Genomic DNA, 22,828 nt, shown 5'->3' on the forward strand with positions numbered 1-22,828 from the left:
TCGTGCTGAATCCTCGGTTTTCATGAATATGAATTGAATACTGGGCTGCACGGCATCCTAACGTAAATGTGTGTCTATATATCAAAACTCTTGCAAGGTATATTTTTTTAATGCTAATTAGAGTTTCAGCAAAGCATTTTCTGAATAACTGAGGAGTTAAGTAACTTGTCTTGTCAGTTTACACGTGGTTCAGGCAGTAATGCACATTTCCTTTCTTCTAGGAGGGGATGACCGCCGGGTCTTACTTTGGCATATGGAAGAAGCCATCCACTCAAGAGTCAAACCAGTTCAGCTGAAAGGGGAGCATCACTCTAATATCTTCTGCCTAGCTTTCAACAGTGGCAATACAAAAGTGTTCTCTGGAGGTATGGAAGGAAAAGCACCCTGATCTCGCTGGAGTTTGCATTGTGAATGCCTTAGAGTAAAAGTTTTGAGCAAGGTCCTGCCCCACATGAAGGGTCTCTTTTCCATGATCTCCTAAGGATGTGGAAGGTGTCCTTAATCAGCAGGTGACGATTATTTGGGAACAGGGAATTACTTAGCTAGCACAGCATTTTCAATTTTATCATACTGCTTCTCCCAAACCCTGGTATAAGTGCATCATGTCTCAACCTATCATGAGAATCCCAGGTCCAGTCTGCCACTAACTGTTTTGCAGACTGTGGGACATGGTCTTTGTTGGTCTCTCATAGCTGTACTGAGAGCAGACCCTGCATCCTCTCTGGCATGAAAGCCAGATGCTTGGAAATCGCTGCTGCTACTAGCTCATTTTAATGCACGCTTAGATGGCTAATGAAGGGCTGTTGCCATCTATTGGTGGATTGCTTTTTCTCAGACTTCATTTTGGTTCTCATTTCAGTCCTCAATAGATAAATGTCTGCCTTGTAGAATTTCTGGAACCTTGGGATTCCAATTGGCATTGATATTCTTCATTTTTAAAAATATAAATCCACTTTTTAACAGAGAGTTTAATTCAGTCTTAAAACTGGAAACTGGACATGTTCATGTTCTGGGGTAATAATACCTAGAATTTAGGTGAATTTCACCACTTGATTTTTGAAGTGTTGAAGTAGGGAGAAAAAATGAATTTAGAAGGAAAAGGCACAAGTATGTCAAAAAGCAGTCAGTGTAGTTTTCTGCTGTACTTCATTACCTTTATCTGACATTATAATAGAGTGGACAGGAACTTGTATATTATATCAGTATGTCCATGAACAAACAGCTAGGCTTACGATATTATGTGACTACTTGGTCGAAGCCCTTCATTATCTTTTTGAATCAACATTTGTGAACTGCAAATCAATGCTATAAGTTGATTCTAAGCACATGTGAATGGCAAAAGCTTCCCATCATTAAACACTTTGTTAAAACTATAATGTCCTTAAAAAAAAAAGGCGTGACAAAGCTTAAGGTGGTGTCAAATTTTAAGGATGAAATGATTCGCATATAATTCTCAGGTGGAGAAAAACTCCAGAAATATCAAATATGCCTGTCTTCTGATTCTGGGAACTGTTGTTAGTTTTATAAGAAAGATAAGAGTTCACACTGTCTTCAAATCAATGTATCTGCATGAGTAATTCCAATGAGATTTTGGGTTGGAGGCTTGTACTTCAGTTTGAATTCCGACAAATGGAACTTTACAAGAATATTCATGAAATGAGCTGTGCCAGATCTTGCTGGGGCAGTTGAAATGGTATTTTCTCATTTCCAACTCAACCTGTTGCCCATTGGGCCCTGCTGTCAGAGGCTACTGTTTTCAAAGGAAGGGCAGCAGTGTAGTTTGAATGTACCTTAACACCTGCGGTTAAAGATAGACATGATTGATCATAGTGGATTTTTGCTAAGATGCCAGGTTGTATGAGCTGCAACAGCTCATGTACAGACAAACTGGCCATTCTCGTCTCTTTTTCCCTCTTCTGGTTTCCATAAACACACTGTGCCTCTGCCAGAAATTATTTCCATTGGAGGAGTCAAGAACTTTTTCAGCTGCTCCACCAAGATTCACAGAGCTGATCTGCAAGGGTTGAGGCTGACTCTTAGATCCCTTTTAAAGAGTCATTTTGCTGTATGACCTAGATGTACCATCTGTTTTATCTCTGTTGGTAAAATGGGGATAACTATATTTATTCACTCCACAATGTACTGGGTACTTCTTAAAAGGTCTGAGAGAATTGTGGATCCCAAGATCTGTTAGTTGTAATTCCCCCCAGTATTGAAGTTGCAGTTGTATGGAAGTCAGAATACTTAAAAAAAAAAGCAACCCAAAACTCAGAGCATGGAAACTAGTACAAGGTGCACACACTTAATTAATTCCGTATATAAAGCCTGCCAATGGCTAATCACTTAGGATCTGATGACCTTTCCTTAAAGCAGGTCTTGATAGCAGGGGAGAAGAGATTTTCCACTTTAGTACAAATTGAATTGCATCCAAGGAATTTCAAAGCTCTTTGCTTTGAAGGAGCACATGTGTAGCATGCATCACATGTAGCCATTACAAAAATGGAAGGCAGGAACTGAGTGGATAGTGTTTTACATGTAATCTCTGAAGAGAAAACTAGATACCAAAGAAGTTCCTGTCCCTGTAGAGTACTGTTGCCCTTCTCTGTTCACACATACTAAGAGTAAAGCAGCATTTGATATTTAAGTTCCCCTCTTAGTAAGCTGAGTTGTTTTTTGTTGTTTGGTTGGTTTTATTTGGTGTTTGTTTTGTTTGTTTTGGGGTTTGATATTAGGTACATGAAAAGCTGAAATAAACCTACAGGGAACTGAATTTTTTCTGCAGAGGCCTGATGTGACAGATGTGGGATTTAGGCCACCTTAAGTGTGCTTCTCTGTATGTTCTCTGCAGTATTTCATCCTCACAGGTATAATTGAAAGGAATGGCAGAAACTTCTTGTTTTTCTAATGACCGTAACTGCAGTTACCAAAATAAGGGAGATTATAAATGGGAGAGCTGCCTATTCAATTACAGCTGAGTTATTGTCAATGAAGAATGAACTAGCCTGTCTTAAAGTAAAACACTGTATGTGGGAGCCTTCCTGGGCTGAACAGCAGTGACATGTTCTGCAGGGATGCATCCTTACCAAAAGCAACCAAGCAGTTTGTGGTTAGTTTTTTATCACCACCTTCTCCTCCCACACACAAAACAGAGAGAAGCAGTGTTTTTTCCATACACCATGTCCTTTTGTTCTTTCCCATTTTGGAGCTTGTGATGGAAGGTCAAGTTGGTTCCATGATTTCTAGAGGCATCTAGGATGACTCTCCTGTTCATACTGTATGAAGACAGAGGAGCAGAAGTGTCTGCTGGAGGACATTTTGTCACTGGAGTAACTATGCTACATTTTTCACTGGTGAAATACATAGGCACTACAGTAGTTTTACTAGGTATAACCTTGCCTGCAGTGCCTAAGGGGCAGTTTGTATTGCAATTAATGATCAAAGAACACTTATGTATAACTGAATTGTTTATTGTACTGTGGAAAAGATGAGCTACTGCAGTAATCTGAAGCTGGCACAATTTAACTAGGAGCCTATGCAGAAAGAGCAAGTGGATATAGAAAAATCTCACACCTCATTAGTCAAAGAGAAACTTTCTCTAAGTTCTTCTGTTGGGACAGAATACAAATTGAGATGTGCATGGGATAAATGAAAACTGAGTCAACTGAACATTTAAGAGTCATAATGTGAAATCTGGCACCTTCCAGTACCATTGGCTTTGGTGTACACTAGGAAAGCTTCACAACTTGATATCACAACTACAATGACATACTGAGCATAAAAATATGGCTTTGTGGGCTTTCTGGTTTTTTTTCTTCTAAATTTAATGCAAATATGCATCTCCTTAAGTATTTCTAAAGAGGAGGTGCCAAATTAGATAAATTAATATTCCCTGCAGAGACTAGAAAAAACAGTTCAGTTGCTATAGCATGAAATACACTGCATGAGGCAGTACTTTGTAGCTGTGACGCTCTTATTCTGCATGCTTGTGGTTAGTTTCCTCTGTGTTCAGTGGATGTGATCAAAGAAAAGTAACATGATTGTCTGACTACTTGGATTGGTTTTTGTTAATATAAAAGGAATTACACTGGCTGTCATGTTCATGCCTTCTCAATGGTTGCAAAACCCTGAATGCTGACAGTGTGAACTGGCAGCATTTGAACTGGAGCCCAGTACATTTTGCTTACAGCATCTCTTTTCACTTTCTGTTATTTGTTTATGAAGCATCCTCTGAGTAGGAAGAAAGGTGTTCTGCTACTTCATATAATGATAATTTTCTTTATTGCAAATGTCCCAGAATGCAAGCTCGAACTGAACAAAGAATGATCAATAGCATGATTAAGCAGAATTACTTGTTGAGCAGTAGCAAATGGAGTGGATTGGTGCACTTGGTCCTGACTGGAAGTATCACATGGAACCTTTCACATAACTGAGCACAGGGCTGACCACCTGACAACTGAGATGATCTTCTCTCTGCTTCAGTTTTCTTTTTGAAACAGAAAATGAAAAGAAACTGTTGTTTTGGTGTTTTTCACTATAATGCTTTTTAACCGCTGGAATGTGATGTTAAGTGTTTGTATTTCTCTTCATAGGCAATGATGAGCAAGTTATACTCCACGATGTTGAAAGGTAAATACACAGTTTGTGTTTCTGCTGCTTCAGGAGTTTCCTTAATGTTAACTCATTAGAGGCCCTTTTTGTTTTAATAGTCTGGGAGGAAAGCACAGTATTTTAATCCTGACACATGTTTTTTATTTATCTAAATTAATACCTGGAATGAAGTATCCTCCATCACCCCATTTTTTAAGCACTTGGTTCTGCATCATCTTTACCTTGGGAAAAAGAATGTTTATTAAATACATATGCTGTCCTGCAGACAGTATAATAGGTTCTGTGTAGTTTCAGACCCAGATTATTCTGGCATATATACAAGTATTGTGATACATATGGGCTTTTTGTTTTGTTTTTCAAAACACTCACCTGGCTTCTATTTAAAATAGCTAGTGCTTGCCCTACCTACTTGCCTTTTCAAACTGGCTGCAACTGCCTTGTATACATGATGCGTAAATCTTGCATTAGAGATGGGCAAAAGTAACTTTGTCTACTCTTCTAATGCTCTCTGAGGAATATGTTGTGTTGTTGAGGGGTTTTTGTTGTTTAGTTTGGCTTTTTCTTTTTTGGGGGGTGTGTAGGCCTTATGCATTATTTTGTTAGGTGGTTTGGTTTTTTTGAGAGGGTTGTTTTTTTGTATTTTCTTTTAATCACATGTGAAACTGTCAACATTTTAGATGCTGGTGTTGTATTCTGACTTCGCAAGCTGCTGCAAGATCTTTGTCCTTGATGATTTTCTATAATAACTGTGGTTTTTTGTGCTCTTTCTTGCTTAGAAGTTTTAACTTGTCTTTTTGATATGTAATTGTCAAATTAGATTGTAATTTGTAATTATATTTTAATATTTTTGTTATGAGGGTGGAGTTTGCTAAGTCCATGCATAAATAATTCATTTCTCTAAGGCTGCTAGTGTGATCTTCTGAAAAGAACCTTACTCATGTGACACACTGAATTCTGATTGATTTCTAGAGAGAGTTTTTGTTTCCTTGAATGGTAACACTCGATCTAACAACTGCTTTTTCATAATTTTAAATGCCTTTTTCTGTTACTGCTGGTTTTGTCCTGTTTCTATTAGTGGTCCATGAGACAATTAGATCTGTCACTAAAAACATCTATTGTCATGTGAGCAAAACACTGTTTTTAGATGGGATCTCTGAAGTAGAGTTTCCATGAGGTATAGAGATTGTATACAAAGTTTATTCTTTGAAGAAATAAAGGAGTTTTGCCAAAGAAATAAACCAACTGCAGAATCTTCTGTCTTAATACCTTAGCTTTCAGCCTCTCCATGCCACTGTTTCTTCCTTTTTAAATGATCTAAAAAGTTGGGAAAAGGATAAAGAACAGACTTTTTCTTTCTTATAGCTGCACAATGGCTGAAATCTAGGTACTTTCAGGGGACTTATTTTTATTTTGTTCTTTTTTTTGCTGCCTTTTCTACATGGAAAAAATATAGATCTGGTCTGTTCTGGAGAACCAAGCTGGCAAGTTGCTCCATTGTGAGCTTCAACTGAACTTTTGGATGATACAGAAGTCTGTCTTAAAGAAGGAACTTCTGTCTTGTTTTCCTTTTTACATTAAGTAGTAAAAATGTAGTCCATAGCTTTCAATATATTTTTCCCTTTCCCTTGTCCCAAGTTTAATCTAATAGAACTTAATTTCCATTAGTACTTTGCAGTTTCTGAAGTTTTTAATGTGTGGGCTTTTGGTCTGAGAGGGTTTTTTTGCCTCATAGCATGACATCTGAGTCACTCTGCATGGTCTTTTGGTTTGTCTTTTGTTGTAAATAAACACAAGGGTCTTCTTATGAAGTTCCATAAACTTGTTACTAAGTATTGCTAGGAAGAGAAAGCTGTAAATACTTTGCTTTTTAAAACAACATCAAAAGAATGGAGAATAATAATAGTGTGTGTCTTTTTTCCAGCACAGAGACCTTGGATGTGTTTGCCCATGAGGACGCAGTGTACGGCCTGTCAGTGAGCCCAGTAAATGACAATATCTTTGCCAGTTCATCAGATGATGGCCGGGTTCTTATTTGGGACATCCGAGAGTCTTCCCATGGAGGTGAGATCTCTAGATGGAAAAGGTCATTGATTTAGGAAGAATTTGAGCAAGGCAGGGAAAGGACAAGTTATGTTTATTTGGGACAGTTGAGACAGGGAGCGTTGAAGAAGGTGAAAGTGAGGCATAAGTCTTGTGGCTAGTGATAGGCTATCCCTGATCTTTACAGTTCAGTGTTATTGTCTTAAATGGCTTCATGAAGTACCAGCATATTGTGCAGGCTAGAACAGAAGTTGGTATGATTAGGTTGTAATTTGAGTAAAGCAGTGGAGGACATTCTTCTTCAATAAAAATGTCTTGTTAAACTTGAAATCAATTAGGTATATGGATTTATTTTTTTTTCTATAGCCTGGGAATTTTATTTTTTTTGTGTTTAGGAGGCTGTTATTTTGATTTGAATAATTTTGGGAAATTATTTTTGAAGAGCTATTTATATACTTCCCTGTGATGCTGAGGTTTGTTCTTATGCATAATGTTTTCTGATTGTGTGGAAACTTAAAACCCTTATGTGATAACAGGGAATTTAATGATTACCTCAATCTTTGTTTGCTAAACCAGACCTGAATACTTTGATTTATGTAACAAACCTGCAGCTTCTCAAAACACTGTAATCTGTGTTTTTACAGCTGCAGTTTTAAAGCTGAAGCATCTTAGTTTAGAGCTGTAGTTAGATAAATTTGAAGATAAATACTTAAGTAATTCAATTTCAGTGTAAGAATACTTCAGTAATACTTCAGTAAATTAAGTTGTGAGTTTACCCCAACCTAAAAAACATAAAACTCAGAATTTAAAACCAAGCAATCTACAGACATATAGATTCTGGTTCCCTTCCTTCATAGCTAAAATAAACTTTCATCTTTTTTTTGTAAGCTGATTAAATGCAATTACCTCAACTCATAGTTTCTACTGGTGTTACAGGAAAGTTGTTTGTGGCACTGAGATCCAGCCTGTGTATTTTGTGGCAATTGATACATGTTTGTTGTTGGGTCAAAGTTGCTGTTAGCTTTTTCCATACCTAGTGAATTGGATAATTTTTCTTCACTACGATTCTCTCTCTTTTTGACTGGGAAATGCAAGCTGAAACAAGACATTTTTTATAGTCCCATAAGGGTCCTTTGTAGCCACTAGTATCATGAGGCTTTATTGAAACAGAGTAAGCAGGATTAGGTCTTTCTTGATTAGCCCCACCAGAGTACTTGGAGTAGATTACTTATTGATGCCCTCCCTGCCCCAGGCATATTGCCTTTGTATAAACAAAAGTTAAATACACCAGCATTGCATTTAGTTTTCAGTAGTCTGATTCTTACTGTGAATTCTGATTCTCTTGTGCAGTTGTGATACCCCTTATCTCTTTCCCATCTAGATATTTTACTATAACATTCTGAAAAACGATGCACACAGTCAGTATATCACAGACTTTAATAAAAACTTCTGTAATGCCTCTGAGGAGCTAATTAATCGCCTCCCTCTTGTTCAGAAGTCCCTTACTAGCACAGTGAGCTGTAGTGTTCCCTTCAGGCAGTGTCTTTTTCCCATGGAACTCCTGCTAATCCCAACTGCCTGTAGCTAAACTTGATGCTACATGTGAATTTAGTTCCTGTTAGATCTATTGCTTTTACCCTGTATAAAAGATCAGTTACTTTATCAAAGAAAGAGATCAGATTAGTATAATGTAACTAATTTACTTCCGGTAAGTCCAAATGTCACTTCATCCCCATGTTTCTGTTTTCATGAAATCCAAGTGATGAGACCAAGCACTACATCTGGCTTTCAAATTAGAGGTGGTGAAATGCCCCTTTATTGGCTTCTCCTGAACACTACAGCATAAAGATCTGTCTATTAGGAGAACTACTTGTTGCTGATGGTGGATGTCAACAGTTGGTGGGACAGATGCAGCTTTGTGTCATAAACTAATGTCCAATCTGATCTGCGTTTCTGAAATTGTATGAAATTAGGTTTGTCCTTCTTTGATGTAGTGAAGCCTTGCTATTGCTTTTACTGTTGCTGAGACTTTGAATGAGAAGGCTGCACTAGTGAGAATTGAGAGAAGTATTGGCTGTGATACATTTGGGACTTACTTGGGTAGTGTCTTTGGTTGTCTGAATTTTTAATGAAGGGCTTTCACATGCTTGTATAGGAGTCCTGAGTCAGCATTTACACATGAACCCTGCCAATGTTTACTACAATATAATGCTTGTCATTGGGGTAATCCCCTTGTCTGCAATGGTATTGCCATGGGGATAAGCACTATGCCTGCCAGCCTAACCATAGTTAGTTCCCCTGAGTTGCCAACTCATTAAAAATCTTGCAAATAACCTGCTAGTTTAAAGCAGTGCATTAAAAGAAGCTGGAAAAGGAGTCTCTTTCCCCTTCTGTTTCTCCCTGTCTTTCACTGCTGAGTGATTTATGCTGTAGTTTTTGTAAACTCACTTTTAGATTTTGTTAGAGATGGTGATGATCTCCCTCTAGACACATTTTCATAATTGAGTATATAAAAGCTACAATTGTGAATGAGCATAAAGAACAATAAATAATTCCACTACTTTTCATTGAAGTGACTTTGTGCCTCATTAGTTTAGCTCTCTTTGACAAGCTGAAAGGCAACTTTTGATATCTTAGACAAAAACAGTGGTGCCAGGCGGCTTATAATAAAGGGGTGAAGGAGAACACCAGTAATTAGTGACAATGATTTGACTAAACAAATGTATGCAAAGTAAAACTTTATTTTTAAAAGAAACCCCTTTATTTGGCAATCTAATCTTGTGTCTCCACTCAACTAACACAGGCCATTGTTTCTCAGTGGAGGTTGCCACTTAGTTTTGATGTTAAACCTGATTTGGAACCACTAGCAGTCCAAAAGCAATCTTTAAAGCCTTGGAGCAGGATGGCAGAATACAAGTTTCCTCATGTTCTTCTCTTTACTTCTGTCTCCCATCACAATTAATAGCACCAGGGAGCTTCAGCCGTGGTCAGAAACCTCTGTTTGATCACTGCTAAATGAATGCTAAAAAAGCAAAGTCTCTGTGTCAGAAAGGTTGTAATAGAGCATAAGAGGAGGATACAGATGGGGTGGGACAAATAAACTTGAATTCTGTCTCAGTTGCTTGGTGGGCAGTAGTTTCAGATAATACTGGAAATTAGAGAGTTTTCTGTTTAACTATGTTTTATGCATCTTAATGAGGGATATGAGGAATGTAAATTAAGTACCTTCAGAAGTACTTGTGGGACTAATGGTTCCTGCACAGAGTGGCTCAAATAAGGGCAGTAAGAGGGTCTCCCAAGCACGCAAGCAGCACAGTGGTTGCATCAAAGCAAACAGTGAATGGAAAAGTCTAGCATAATCCCTGGCTCAAAATAGGCATTGATTCTCATTTCTTACTTGAGTGAAAGAGTGGCAGCCACAAAAGATAAACATTACAAAGATAATTAGACTGTGCCTAAAACCATAAAGCTCTCAGAAAGATACAGAAAAAGATGACAGAGTAAAGGTTTTTTCCCCAGTCTTCATGCAGCCTTTTGACAGAATGAATAGGGCAGAGTAGCAGGCTAAACACATTCTTGTTATACTAATCAAGATGAAGGGGAAAGAGTCTGGATGTGCAAATTTTTAGCTCTATATGTGAACAGCAAAAGCCAACTGTTACCATTTTTATGCAAGAAGAACAACCTTCTTGTCTACTTGCATGGCTGATGTACAGCACTGAAGAGGTGGCAGGCCTCTCTTCCCCAGGATTGGCAGCTTGCTTTCAGTTGAGTTCCATACAAACTTGTTTCACTTCTTGTAGTATTAGTCTTCCCTATAAGCAATTGCTGCTACATTTACAGTTTGCGTGATCATCAATGGTTGTGGAAGCTTCCAGGTATATCTTGCTAGGAAACTTTCAGAAGCCCCTCCATGTGTAGTCTTTATTAGATGACCATTTGGTCCTGAACCTTAGGAAGATTCAAATACTTGATCTTTAAGTGGCTAGTTTTAAAAACTGATAACCTTCCATAGGCAAAATGGTGTCTGGAAACCTAGTATATGGTATATGTCCTTTTCCATATTTAGACAAAGTTAATGTGTTGGGGGGGAGGATTTCAAAACCTTGGTTTTTATATTGCTTGGGATGTGGCAGCTTGAGAAATAGTTTGAACATGTCTCCATATCTTCAGATCTTGTTATACTGTTTCCATATGAAGCTGCCAAATGCATTACATCGAACAGTTGTGTGCATTGATTGTTCCTATATCTGAAATCTCAACTTTTTCCACAGAGCCCTTCTGTTTGGCACACTACCCATCAGCATTTCACAGTGTGATGTTTAATCCAGTAGAACCCAGATTATTGGCTACTGCCAACTCTAAGGAAGGTGTGGGACTTTGGGACATTCGTAAACCTCAGAGGTAAGATCTGGCTGACGTTGTCTTATGCTGTGCTATTTCTTTCCCTTGAGGGATGATGGCATGCCACTCCCTCTTGGTTTTGGGTGTTTTAAATCTGAACATATGGTGGTAGGAAAAGATGCAGAACAAATATAACATCAATGTTAGTAATGCTGAATTAAATTATTTCACATAATTAACATTCTTCTTCATACAGACAATCTAAATTGATTTTCAAATGAAGCTAATTCTTCAATGTAAAAGTGATTTTTTGGAAGACTGCCTGGCCTCACCACTGCAAATTAAGTCAGATTGTTGTTTGCAGTATGTTTAGCACTGGCCTGCTAGCACCAGAGGAAGCTATGGTGGGCACTGCCTGGTTTACAGTGTTTTTTCTACCCAGCTGTTTGGCTAGATATTGTGGTCAAGGCTGCTTTTTATTCAACACTTAAGAGTATTATATGATTTCCTAGACACCTGGATAATCATATTGGCTGTATAACATACTTACAGATTTGCACAGGATTTTAAACAAATGAAGAGAATAAGTTTGCAGTATGAAGCATGGTTTGACTGGATTCTGAAGTGGATGTATGCAGTGTCTAATACTAGAGTTTCACGTGCATGAAAGAGATTAAGCTTCTCTTGAAGTCTTCCAGTGTTTCGTGTTCTGAAAGCAGTTTCCGTTTTTTATCATAATAATCAGAAAAAAAGAAATTAAACATCTCAAGTAAATATTTCTCCCTTATGCCCTCAACTTTTATGTTTACATGTTTCTAGTTACAAGTCTAAGTGTAGAAAGGATAATTTAAAATAGTGAAAAGAGGGGAAAACAGGTACTTGTTTTACAGTTCAGTAGCTTCAATTGTTTAAAACCTTCTGTAGCTCATACTTTACTCTCTCATTATTGGTGAATTTCTTGGGAATACCTAGAAGTCTGTATCACTAAAATTCTTTGTGGGTTTGTACTGTACAGAGAGAAAAAGTAATCTCATATGAAGTTAATGATGACTGGCTTAAAAATCTTAAAATGTTTAGACATTCATTACAAAAGCGATCAAGTTATGGTTTCAGGAGGATTTATTTTTCTTAAATTGTAAATATTAATGTTTTGAGTTGATTTTATTTTTAAACTTGAATCAGAATTTGCATGCTGATGCTGGTAGCTCCAGAACTTGTTCACATTTGCAAGGTTTTCTGGAACTCTTGTTGGCAGCTCTTGTACAGTTTATTAAATTTAGGTTTGATAAAATTTGACTGGAATGGAGTTAGAAAGTTACGTAAGATATCTTCTCTTATCCTTGTCAAACTCTTTATGTCTAGGTCTTAGTTTCATGTTGGAATGTTACTTACTAACTTCAACATTTCAACTTCATAAAAGATTAAAGGGAGATAAATACAAGATATTAGGTTTATTTTGCTCTTTAAAAGCATGTTTCTTGGGTATTTTCCTGTAAGTTTTCTGTTATTTTATCTTCAGTTAATGCCTATTTTTTCCTTGTGAACTAATATGAGCAAAGTTGACTTCCTGTTGTAAAGCTCTCTGGTCTCACACTCATTTTGCATGAGCCAAGACTCCCACTGGTCTCTTCAGATCCAGTTTGCTGGTCTTGAAATACCAATCTTGATTTTTAATGTATTTGGGGCCAATTAGCTTTGTCTTATGAGGGGAAAAAAATATTAATTTGTAGGTCAGTTAAGATATAATTGTCACTTCCCTGAAATAGTAGAAGCCACAATTTCATTTTGGGGTTTTAGTTTTCCACAGTCTCTTCTGGGGAAAATACACTGTGACCTTAATTATCAGAAAGAAAAAAAAAAAAAAAAGTTTTTTGCTAAGGATGAAGTAATCCACATAATGCTGCAAGAACTTGTAATAGACTTTACATAGAACTGAAGTTATTATGTGTACATTTTCCATATTCTTACTACTAATCAAGTGTAGTTTCAGGTAAGAAGTGTGTCAAAACGATTTTGGCTGATTAATTTTATAGACTTAATGGGTTAAACAGCCCTGAAGTTCTCTGTAAATCTAGGGATAAAGAGGAAGCTGCCTGTGTAACTTGGGTGCCAGAACACCAACACAGCAAAGAAGGGCTACTGCATCATCTGCTTTTCTCATTGTCAGATAAAAGTCTGCTAATGGTGGAAGTCCGTGCTTCTGCACAGCTTTGTAGCTCTCTTTTATACTGCCATCAGTATCCAAGAAAATGTGATGGCTATCTGAGGTGTAGGAAGAATGAAGGAATAGAGCCTTTGGGAGGATACAATGTGGAAATACTAACTCACTGGCATTGTCCAATAGCACAGTATGTTCACTGTGAGGGACTTCATTATATTCTCTGAAGTTGTCAAGGGAAATTCCTCATTCAGTTTTGATGTAATCCTTCTTAACACTGTGGGCATTGTGGGAGTTTTTCAGTCCTATCATTCCACCTGTGGTACTAGCAGGAATTACTACAGCAGGTAAACTTTACCTGTTCTGTCATGATGTCTGGTAATGGGATTTTGATGAGGGGTTGAATAGGTAGAAGGAAAGGAAAGAAGTGTAGATGCTTCTAGATGTTATGTATTGCCAAAATAGTTTCTTCCAGTGGGCTAAGTAGGACTGCAGCACTCCTCCAATACAGGAAAGGTGAAATGGTTACAAATAGTTAATAATTTGCTGCTAATGTAACACTTTACGTAAACTCATTTACCCCAGCTATCGTCCTGTTCTCTGTCAGTTCTCAGATGGAAGCAGAGTTAAACTGACACAGCCACTACTTGGTTTGCTTCGTAACTAGTCACTGTTCTGGGGATTGCTTCTGCAGCTCCCCTGCAAAATCCAGAAAGCAAATGTTAACAAGTCTGGAATTCCAAAGACTAGCTGTTTGTGGCATTTAGCTGGCAATATACCGTCACATAACATGTGCTATGGCCATCAGAACTGGTGTGGTAATACTCTGGAAGAGGTGAGGTTTGATAAGCCATGAGATTCACCTGGCCTTTACTCATTTGAAGGGGATCAGGCTTAATGCTGAATTTCTGGTTTTAATCAGGAGAGGCTCCTCAGGTTGAGGTATATTATAGTTTTTCTTTAACTTTTTTCAGCTTGATGGTGCACTGTCAGAACAGGGGCAATTTGCTGTCAACTTCTAAACTTGTATGGAAGTCAGAGTACTATGGCTAACTGCAGTTTTAAACTAATATCTCTGCATTTTCAAAATACCAGATGGAGTGGTGATATCCTAGTAGGCTAAAGAATTCAAATACGGATTCCACTGCCTATCAGAAACAAATGAGCTGCATCTACTCATTTATCTAGAAAATGAGAATTATACAAGGGAGTATTTTTCTCCAAAATACACGGCTCTTCTTCAACTGAGTTATAGGAGAATTTGTCTTCTAATTTGCTATTACATTACTCTAGCCAGAAAAGCTGGTTTTGTCTGCTTCTTTAGTCAGGCAACACTAAATACCTCTACAAATTAAAAGTTAAATATTTTTAGGGTTAGAAAAGAAGTCCTGATTATGAGTGGATTTTATTCATATACTGTGAAAGTGGTTAACTTGCTGATGGGAAGCTGGAAGTGCTTTATGCTTTGCTGCTACAGTGAAGTAGGTAATTGAAAAGCCAGAATTTCTTGGCATGCCTGGGGAAATTTCAAGACAGTTGCACAGCTCTGAATTGTGAAAAGTTTAGCTCACTTCAAATAGTTGTAATTTGATTAGTCTTGCTGACTGAGTCAGGATACAGAGCTGAATTCATTTTGCTTTTTCTCAAAGTTCATTCACAGCTTGGTATCTCCTCTGTCTCAGATTTAATTCAGCAGTTAAATGAGATACCACCCTTCTCCCTCAGTATACTAATAGGATATGAATGTGGTGGGGCTGGCTCCTCGAAAATAGCATATGAAGCATTGTTGAAATAGAACTCATATAAGTTCACAGGTTGACTAGTGGTTCTAGAAATCTTACGTTTCTAATTTGAGAATGTATGAGTATTGCTATTCTTTCAGGTGGACGTCAAAGTAGAACCAATTGTATTGTTTCTTTTTAAAAAACAGTGCGTTGAGAAGCTTACATGTGGTCTTGATTAGTGAGGCTGTTGTAAGGCACTCACACCACTAGATGGGGACTGGAATCTGTGTCTGTTAAGAGAAGCAAAAAAGGCCAGTGTCTTAAACTGTTTGCAATAATACATGTATTGCAAATATGTATTGTAACAGAATTACTGGAGGCAACTCAATAAGTCAGTACACATATATATATTGCAAGCAACAGCTTAGTAACTCCAGCTATTTTTAGGCACTCCAGTTCTCCTTTCTTCCCCTTTTTTACACAGCCTCATGCCCATATCCTTTTTACTGAAATAAAAAGTTTGTGGTTTTTTCCCCCAATAAATTTTCCCCTTTAATTCTTTCTTTTCCTATGTTCCCTCATGTCCCACTTACATCAACTAACTTGGAAGTTTCTGAGATCAAAACAATTATTGGCCTGTTATATTAACAACCATCATATACTTTTAAAGTGGTTTTCTTATTACAAAATGGCTGCTTGCAGAAGTGTTTTCTGCTTATGATGGGAGTGTTGAGCCCTTGCTTTTTACACAGAGGGATCTGTTTGTGTGTCTGTGTCTAGGGTGAAGTCTTGGATCAGTATCAGAAATGTGTATCTCAAAGCATTTTTGTGGATCTACAAATTCCCAGGCCCTCATTCCTGCAATGTCCATTGCACTAATTCTGTCATTGACCTGGTTTGCTGAGCCAACTCATCATGCTCAGAAGTTAGAAAACTAACCTGGGAAAACTTTGTAGCTTTCGTATTGCCCAGCAAGTTTAACTGGTTTCAGGGAGGGCCCAGTGACTAACATACCTGACAGAGAAGAGGCAGGGAGGCCTGTAAGGTTGAGAACAGAAAATAAGAAGGAAGCAAGACCCTTCCTCATTTGAGTAATAGTGAATTCTTACTTTCAGCTGTCTATGGCATTACTGTTTTACTTGCTTCCTTTTCTTTTGCTACACTAACCTTCCCTATTTTTGTCTCATCAGCATGTTCGTTACAAGCATTCCTGGTGGCTTTTTACAAAGTAGAAGAGGAGAAATGGAATTAAAGTTAAGGATTATTTACCTTCCAAGGTTGCTAGTTTCATGAGAATAAACTGTATGCAGAGAGTGTTTCTGCTTGGCACTTGACATTTTTGTTTCAGCAGAACAGCATAGCGTTCCAGGACATCAGTCTTGAGCATTGAGTTCTGGAAACACTCTTGTCCCCAGAACTCAAGTACTGGAGTCAACCTATGTGTGAGGTAAAATTGTTGATCTGCCATAGACCTCTTTAAGATTCTTCTAAAAGTTCAGGGTGCCTGTGCTGTCTGTGTGTAAGTCAATGTTCTCAAAACTCCAACGATGAGTAGAACCCTTGACCACGAGGACAAGCATGGTATCAATTGGTGACTGTAAACCTTATGGCATATTTTAAAAGCTAACTTGATAATGCAAATCATAATAAGCCCCAAGTTAAAGGAGTATCAATTTCAGTGTTTTCTATCAAAGCTTTACAGACAAACCCAAATAGGAACATCTCAATTTTGATTTATTTTTCTTGGCTGAGGAGTAACTGCAATTCAGAGTCTTTTTAAGCAAACATTTTAAACTCACATTAAATGAAAATTTGAGTCTCAAAAAACACCAGTTAAGAAGTCTCTCTTATTAGACTTCAAAATAATATCAAATTTGCCTCCTGCAGTGAGGATTCAGAAGAAGTGAACTCCCAAGCTGAGAATGAGGAATACCTGTTGTTAGATATTGGTAAATCACCTACTGATTAGCTTGTTAAATAGTAAATAAAATGTAGAGATTGAAAATTCTTCCTTGTAGTAATTTAATTAGATTCCAGGGGATCTTGAGGAAGGGCTGTTCATGTTGGGGTATGTTGATCTTGCCAATGTGTGGAGTACTTTGAAGGATGTAGCTGTACTGTGCTGTTGGTCTCCAACTGACAGTGTATTCTCAAAAGTCTTTGTCTTGAACAGAGCTTTTCCTGCCAAGTGCTAATTACCAGGTGTTCAACTTGCAGCATTGTACTCTTAAAACAACATACAGACTGCATAGCTTCTGGTCCAAATCTGTTGGAAATCATAGAATCAGAGAATCTTAGGGGTTGGAAGGGACCTCGAGAGATCATCTAGTCCACCCCCCCTGCCAGAGCAGGGTCACCTAGAGTACATCACACAGGAACTCATCCAGGTGGGTTTTGAATGTCTCCAGTGAGGGAGACTCCACAACCTCCCTGGGCAGTCTGTTCCAGTGCTCTGTCACTCTTACAGTAAAAAATTTTTTTCGGATATTCACCTTGAACCTCCTGTGCTCCAATTTACACCCATTACCCCTTGTCCTATCACTGGTCATCACCGAGAAAGCCTAACTCCGTCCCCCTGACACTCACCCCTTACATATTTGTAAACATTGATGAGGTCATTGATAGGTACTCAGTACTTCTGAAAATCTATTTCTTGGCTCCTGTTTGCTTTGCTGTATGCTTTCACTTGTTTTCAATTCACAGCTTTTTTAAGACCTGATGAATTTTGTTTCTGACCTTCATCTTTCTGCATCATGTAATGGTGTCTGGTGGCAAGAGGAAAACACTGTATGTACTTACATGACTTCTTTGTACCAAGAGATATGGAATATCTCTGTATTCACAATAATCTAAGGATGTTTACAGTTGGTTTATGTTAGACTGACATGCTGACATGTAGGAAAAGCTAGGTTTCAGGCTCATAAGTCCTGTGTTGTTTTTAACATAGAAGTGGTAGCTGCCAGAAGTACAGGCAATTTAAGAATGGTTCTTCAGTTTACTTACTTGCGTGTCAGATAGAACGTCTTTATAAGAGAAGTGTAAGTATTACCTCTGAATAGAGGCATGGTTTATTTTGTTGGGGATTTTTTTGTTGATAGGTGGGAGTGTAAGGAAAAGGGAGGAAAGGGAGATTTTGAGTATTTGCAGGTCTGTCTGTACCACAGGTGATATTTATAGCCTGTTGCACAGAGAGGACTCTAGAAAACCCTTGTGGTGATGCAGAAGGTATTCTAAGGTCATAAACCCAGCATCATAACTGAGTCCAAGTCCGTAGATTTAGGTCTCCAACAGTTGCCAGTTTTAGTTTCCAGGCTCATACCGTCAGGGTATTTGATCCTTAAAAAGCATATGAAAAGAACAGAGGCAGCAGTTACCTTCTGAGAAATGAATGTGCTGGGTTTTATCCTTTTTAGCTTACCTTCCTGAGCTCACTCTAAAAAATAGCTGTTGCCTAGTTCTATCTGTGTTACCAAGGACATCTGTTATGTTGGCTGAAATACTGAGCTTCTGGAAGTGCAAGTGTGGGATCCAATATTGTTGATGGTTGTGTTGCAGGGGTTATTAATCTTGGGGATAACCACAGGGTTTGCTTCTAACAATGAGTTTAATGAAGTTTAGAGCTCTTCGGAGGCTAAAACTAGTGGATCAAGAATTTTCTCAAAGTAGCATCTTTTGTTGTAAATGGGTTTTTTTTCTATAGGTTTTTTATATGATCTTCCATGATGTCTACAGGAGTGGGATGGCAGGAATAGTATTCGGATATTTTGCATTTTGACCCTGTATGTAAATGAAAGAAGCTTGTGATTCTAATTACTTCTTATGCCTGTGCTTTGGGATTTCCAAAACCCCTGGAGATGGAGGTGGATGAGTTGTCTATGTAGTTGAATTGACAGCTGCCTGTTTAAATTATTTCAGAGCAATAGAAGCGTGCTCCATGCTTCTGTTTGGAGACCTTTGTCAGTCTTGCTTTGGGCAGAGTGCTGTATTAAGGAGGGTGGGAAACTGTGCATCTTGGCAATCACTTTTTCATTCTCAAGCTTACCAGTTAATTTATTGGCCTTCCCAGTTGAACCATGTGTTGTGAATTTTGACTAACTTTATGTTGTTTAGAGTAATAAAATTTGTTATACTGTAACCTACCTAAATTAAAGTGCTATTTAGGTACTCACCAGTATGGGTCAAGAGCATCACCTCAAGTAGTTTAAATGACCATTTGTCCATTCTTGCACTTGAGAAAATGCAACCCATCCCGCACATGACCATCTTCATCTGTTTTGCTTCTCTGCTACTGAGTCAGTTCAACTGATCTTTGTGTCTCAGCCTAGAATTTGAAGCTCTCCTGACTGGGTTCCACTTGAAATATTTGCCCCAAATAACACAGAATCTAAACTTAGATTTATTTTTTTCCCCCGCTATTTGTTTTTTATTATTTCTTATGAAGTTTCTTTTAATGCCATAGGAAGTGAGCTGATTGTTGCTTAAGTTCATAGGGATTGAACTATTATTTTCTGGAAATCTTGGAGTGTTTAAAGAACTTTTGAATGGTAATGGCGTCTGGGTGGGGGGTGGGTTTGGGATTTATTTTTTTTTTGCTTTGTTTTCCTCATTGTAACCATAAATAAATCTCCGAACTGCTTGCCAAAGGTTTAGCCAAAATCAAGTGATTTTGGTAATAATCTAAGTTACTCTAGTTACTACTTAGTAACTGCAAAGTAGTAATTTGGTAGTAACATCTAAGGTAGTATTCTCTGCCTTTTTATTAGGGGGCCTCTGAAGAAAAGAGGAGGACTTACAGATAAGCTGTTTTGACTTTGAGCAGAGAGAGGTGGTGGTAATCCTTAAGGCTTTAGTTGTGCTGATGGTTTAGGTGGCATTTCTGCTGGGAAGAGCACTTTTCTGCATATGGACTTCTTTTATGTGGTTGTCACTTTAAGCCAGTTGATGCTTGTTTTCTTCTTATTTTCTTTTCTGTTTCCCTTTTAAAGACAGAAATGCTGTGCTAAAGTTGCAAAAGATGTAAATTGGTGGATTTATTGCTTGGTATTTTTTGCTCTGAAGGAAGTTATCTTTTCTGTTGCTGGTGTGAGCTTCAAGTACTAGGTAGCCTAGAAATACTTAAGCAAGTGTGCAAGTCTGCCAAATACTGTCTGCTATGCAAGTGTGCAAAGCAGTTACTGTAGTCTGTTGCCACTTGTATGTCTTGTCCTTACTGCTGAATTAACTAGAACAGTACCATATTAAGGACCATATCTCACTTAGCTTCTGCTTTAGATGTGCAGGTTTTTCATCACAGTTGCAGTCCTGCTTTTTATGCCTGATCTTCTGACCCTCCCCTGGGATAGAGGGTTAAGCTTATCTTTTGCTATGTTAAGGCTGATATCCTTCCTGTAGTGGAGTGTATTCAGGTTAGTTCACTGATGTGCAAACTGAAGATCATTGAAATTTTTTTGAATGACCAAATGAAAATGTTTTTACCTTCTGCTTGCCTCCCCAAATTTGTTGATCACACACAAAACTGTGTCTTGGGAGTACTGAAGTTCAAATTGTATAATAAAAATGTGTATTGTTAATAGTTCAGCTTTTAAGTTTTTGTTATTTTCAGATAGGGCTGTTCTTCTGTTCAGTCTTGGTTTAGTAGTTTTCTCAAACCTTTATTAGTTAAAAAAGCACTATCCATTTAAAATGACACATTGCAGATAGTTAGCCCTCCATCATATGTATGGGGTTTTTTTTAATTTTAGGATCAAACTTTTTCACACCTATTGACATCCCCACACTAGCCCTGGTTTGGCTCTGGCCAGGCACTTTGAGCTAGTGCATCCAGTGTGTTCCTAGAAGCAACGGTGGTATTCACGTTTATAATTTTTAAGTTTCTAAGAAGCTTTATGCAGTAAACAAGAAGTCAGAAAACCTGGTTTTGTTTCACAGTGTTGAGTAGGTCTGTTGATTGTCCTCTCTTGCCCTCAGTTTTTCCTGTATCAAGAAATGGGAATTTTGCCTGCTTCAAAAGCCTTATGAAGCTGAATCTTTTTGTTAGCTTTGAAATTCTCTATCATACAGGTCTTTTTAAAGCAAGAATTTGAAGTGCAAAGTATTGTCTTGGCAATGCAAATTTTAAAAGTGTAAAATAGTGATCTGTTGTTCAAAAGAAGCTCTGATTTAATGGGGTTTTGTAGCCTGCTTTCTTAAAGAAATAGGTCTGTGATCATATAAACCTTGCCCTAATCACTTCATTTCAGTGAGGAGGCAATTAAATGAGGAATGAAAAGAGATACCATTTTTTCCTTTAAAAAAATAAATTTAAAATGTTGGTGACTGGATACAAGGGAGACATCCTCTTAGGGCATTTACTGGGAGCACATCTGAGATATCAGTTCACCCCTATTTTAAAACGAGGGAGTAAGTCTTTTAAACATCAGTCCATGGGAAAATGTGGTGGAACCAAATTTGATGAGACCAAAGTTGTGTGTGCAGTTGCATTGAGTTAGCTTTACATGATAATTTTTATTAATCTTGTACCTGTTAGAGGCAGAAGCTTACTGATTGAAGACTGGACAGTGCTTCTGCAGAGCATCTTTGATCTCACCACTTTTCATAGAATCATAGGGGTTGGAAGGGTCCTCTGAAGATCATCAAGCACAACCCCTTTGCTGAGAGAAGATAGGCTCTTGAATGTCTACCTGGAACTGGGTCTTGAAAGTCTCCAGAGAAGAAGACTCCACAACCTCTTTTAGCAGCCTGTTCCAGTTCTCTGTCACCCTCCCAGTAAAGAAGTTTTTCCTCTTGTTGAGGTGGAACTTTCTCTGTTGCAACTTGGTGCCGATTCCCCTTGTCCTGTCACAGGGCACCACTGAAAAGAGATTGGCCCATTCGTGACATCCACACTTCAGGTATTTGTAGACATTAATAAAGTCTCCAGTTAGTCTTCCCTTCTCAAGACTAAACATCCCTAGGTCTCTCAGCCTTCCCTCATATGACAGATGTTCCAGTCCCTTAATCATCCTCGTAGCTCACCGTTGGACTCTTTCCAGCAAATCCCTGTCCCTCTTGAACTGTCCTTCCCAGAACTGCTGGTCCCAGATGTGGTCTTATGAGGGCAGAGGGGGAGGAGAACCTCCCTTGACCTGCTGGCCACACTGTTCTTAATACATCCCAAGATACTATTAGTTCTCTTGGCCACAAGGGCCCATTGCTGTCCCATGGATAACTTGTCCACCAGGACCCCAAGGTCCTTTTCCATGGAACTGCTTTCTAGCAGGTCAACCCCTAGTTTATATCAGTGAAAAAGAATCTATATCATGCCAAAAGAAAGGCCTACTTTCTTGTTGCTGCTCTTTTCTTTAATTTCAACTTTTCTAGCTTTGGTAAATTAAAAAATCATGCAGCTTTGCTAGAGAAAAGGGGAGGGGTGGCTGTATCTGTTACTGAATGACAGAAAAAATCTGTGGCTGATGTTACTCAGCTTACCTAATGCAGTGCAAGAATCGCAGCACAGAAATATGTGTAGGAAAAAAGGCTTTGTAAGGACTGCAATATGTATGACTGCTTTTGCATAGACACCAAGGTGTGAAAATGGATTTGCTCTTCAGGAGGAATTACCAACTTTTACACTCAGATTCAGGTAGCCTTCTCTGGTATCTGTGTTCTTTGTGTTATACTGACCGGTGTGTGCTTGGTTTTGGAAACAGCTACAGTTCCTTTGTTTGGGCCTAAAGGTCATCTTCCCATGCCATGTCTGGCTCCATTTACATATTCACTGGTTATCTGGTGAAACCTACGCCTTTGTGTTTTGCTGGGTTGAGCTGAGCAGTGTTCTCTCTCACAGTCTATACTCCATCCTTCATTTCTGAACAGGCTGAATAATGGACACTGACTAGAATTTAGGGATTAGAAAAGAATGAAAATAATCCAGTGATTTAACTAGCTTTGCTTGTGCCTGCTGCACAGTTGCTCT

At 38.2% G+C, this 22,828-nt stretch overlaps 1 protein-coding gene across 1 annotated transcript in view; it reads left to right on the plus strand.

Annotated features, from left to right (window-relative positions):
* The first annotated feature begins 226 nt into the window (after positions 1-226).
* The window catches only part of DCAF5 (DDB1 and CUL4 associated factor 5), a 64,182-nt gene continuing 41,580 nt past the window's right edge, over positions 227-22,828 (plus strand). Inside the window, exons 1-4 of the mRNA XM_010007677.1 lie at positions 227-365; positions 4,590-4,626; positions 6,530-6,669; positions 10,923-11,052. Of these exons, the coding sequence (XP_010005979.1) occupies positions 254-365; positions 4,590-4,626; positions 6,530-6,669; positions 10,923-11,052 (419 nt within the window). The 5' untranslated portion in view covers positions 227-253. The remainder of the gene's footprint in view (positions 366-4,589; positions 4,627-6,529; positions 6,670-10,922; positions 11,053-22,828) is intronic.

The sequence above is a fragment of the Chaetura pelagica genome, unplaced genomic scaffold (assembly GCF_000747805.2).
Source record: "Chaetura pelagica isolate M959 unplaced genomic scaffold, ChaPel_1.0 scaffold70, whole genome shotgun sequence".
Taxonomy (NCBI): domain Eukaryota; kingdom Metazoa; phylum Chordata; class Aves; order Apodiformes; family Apodidae; genus Chaetura; species Chaetura pelagica.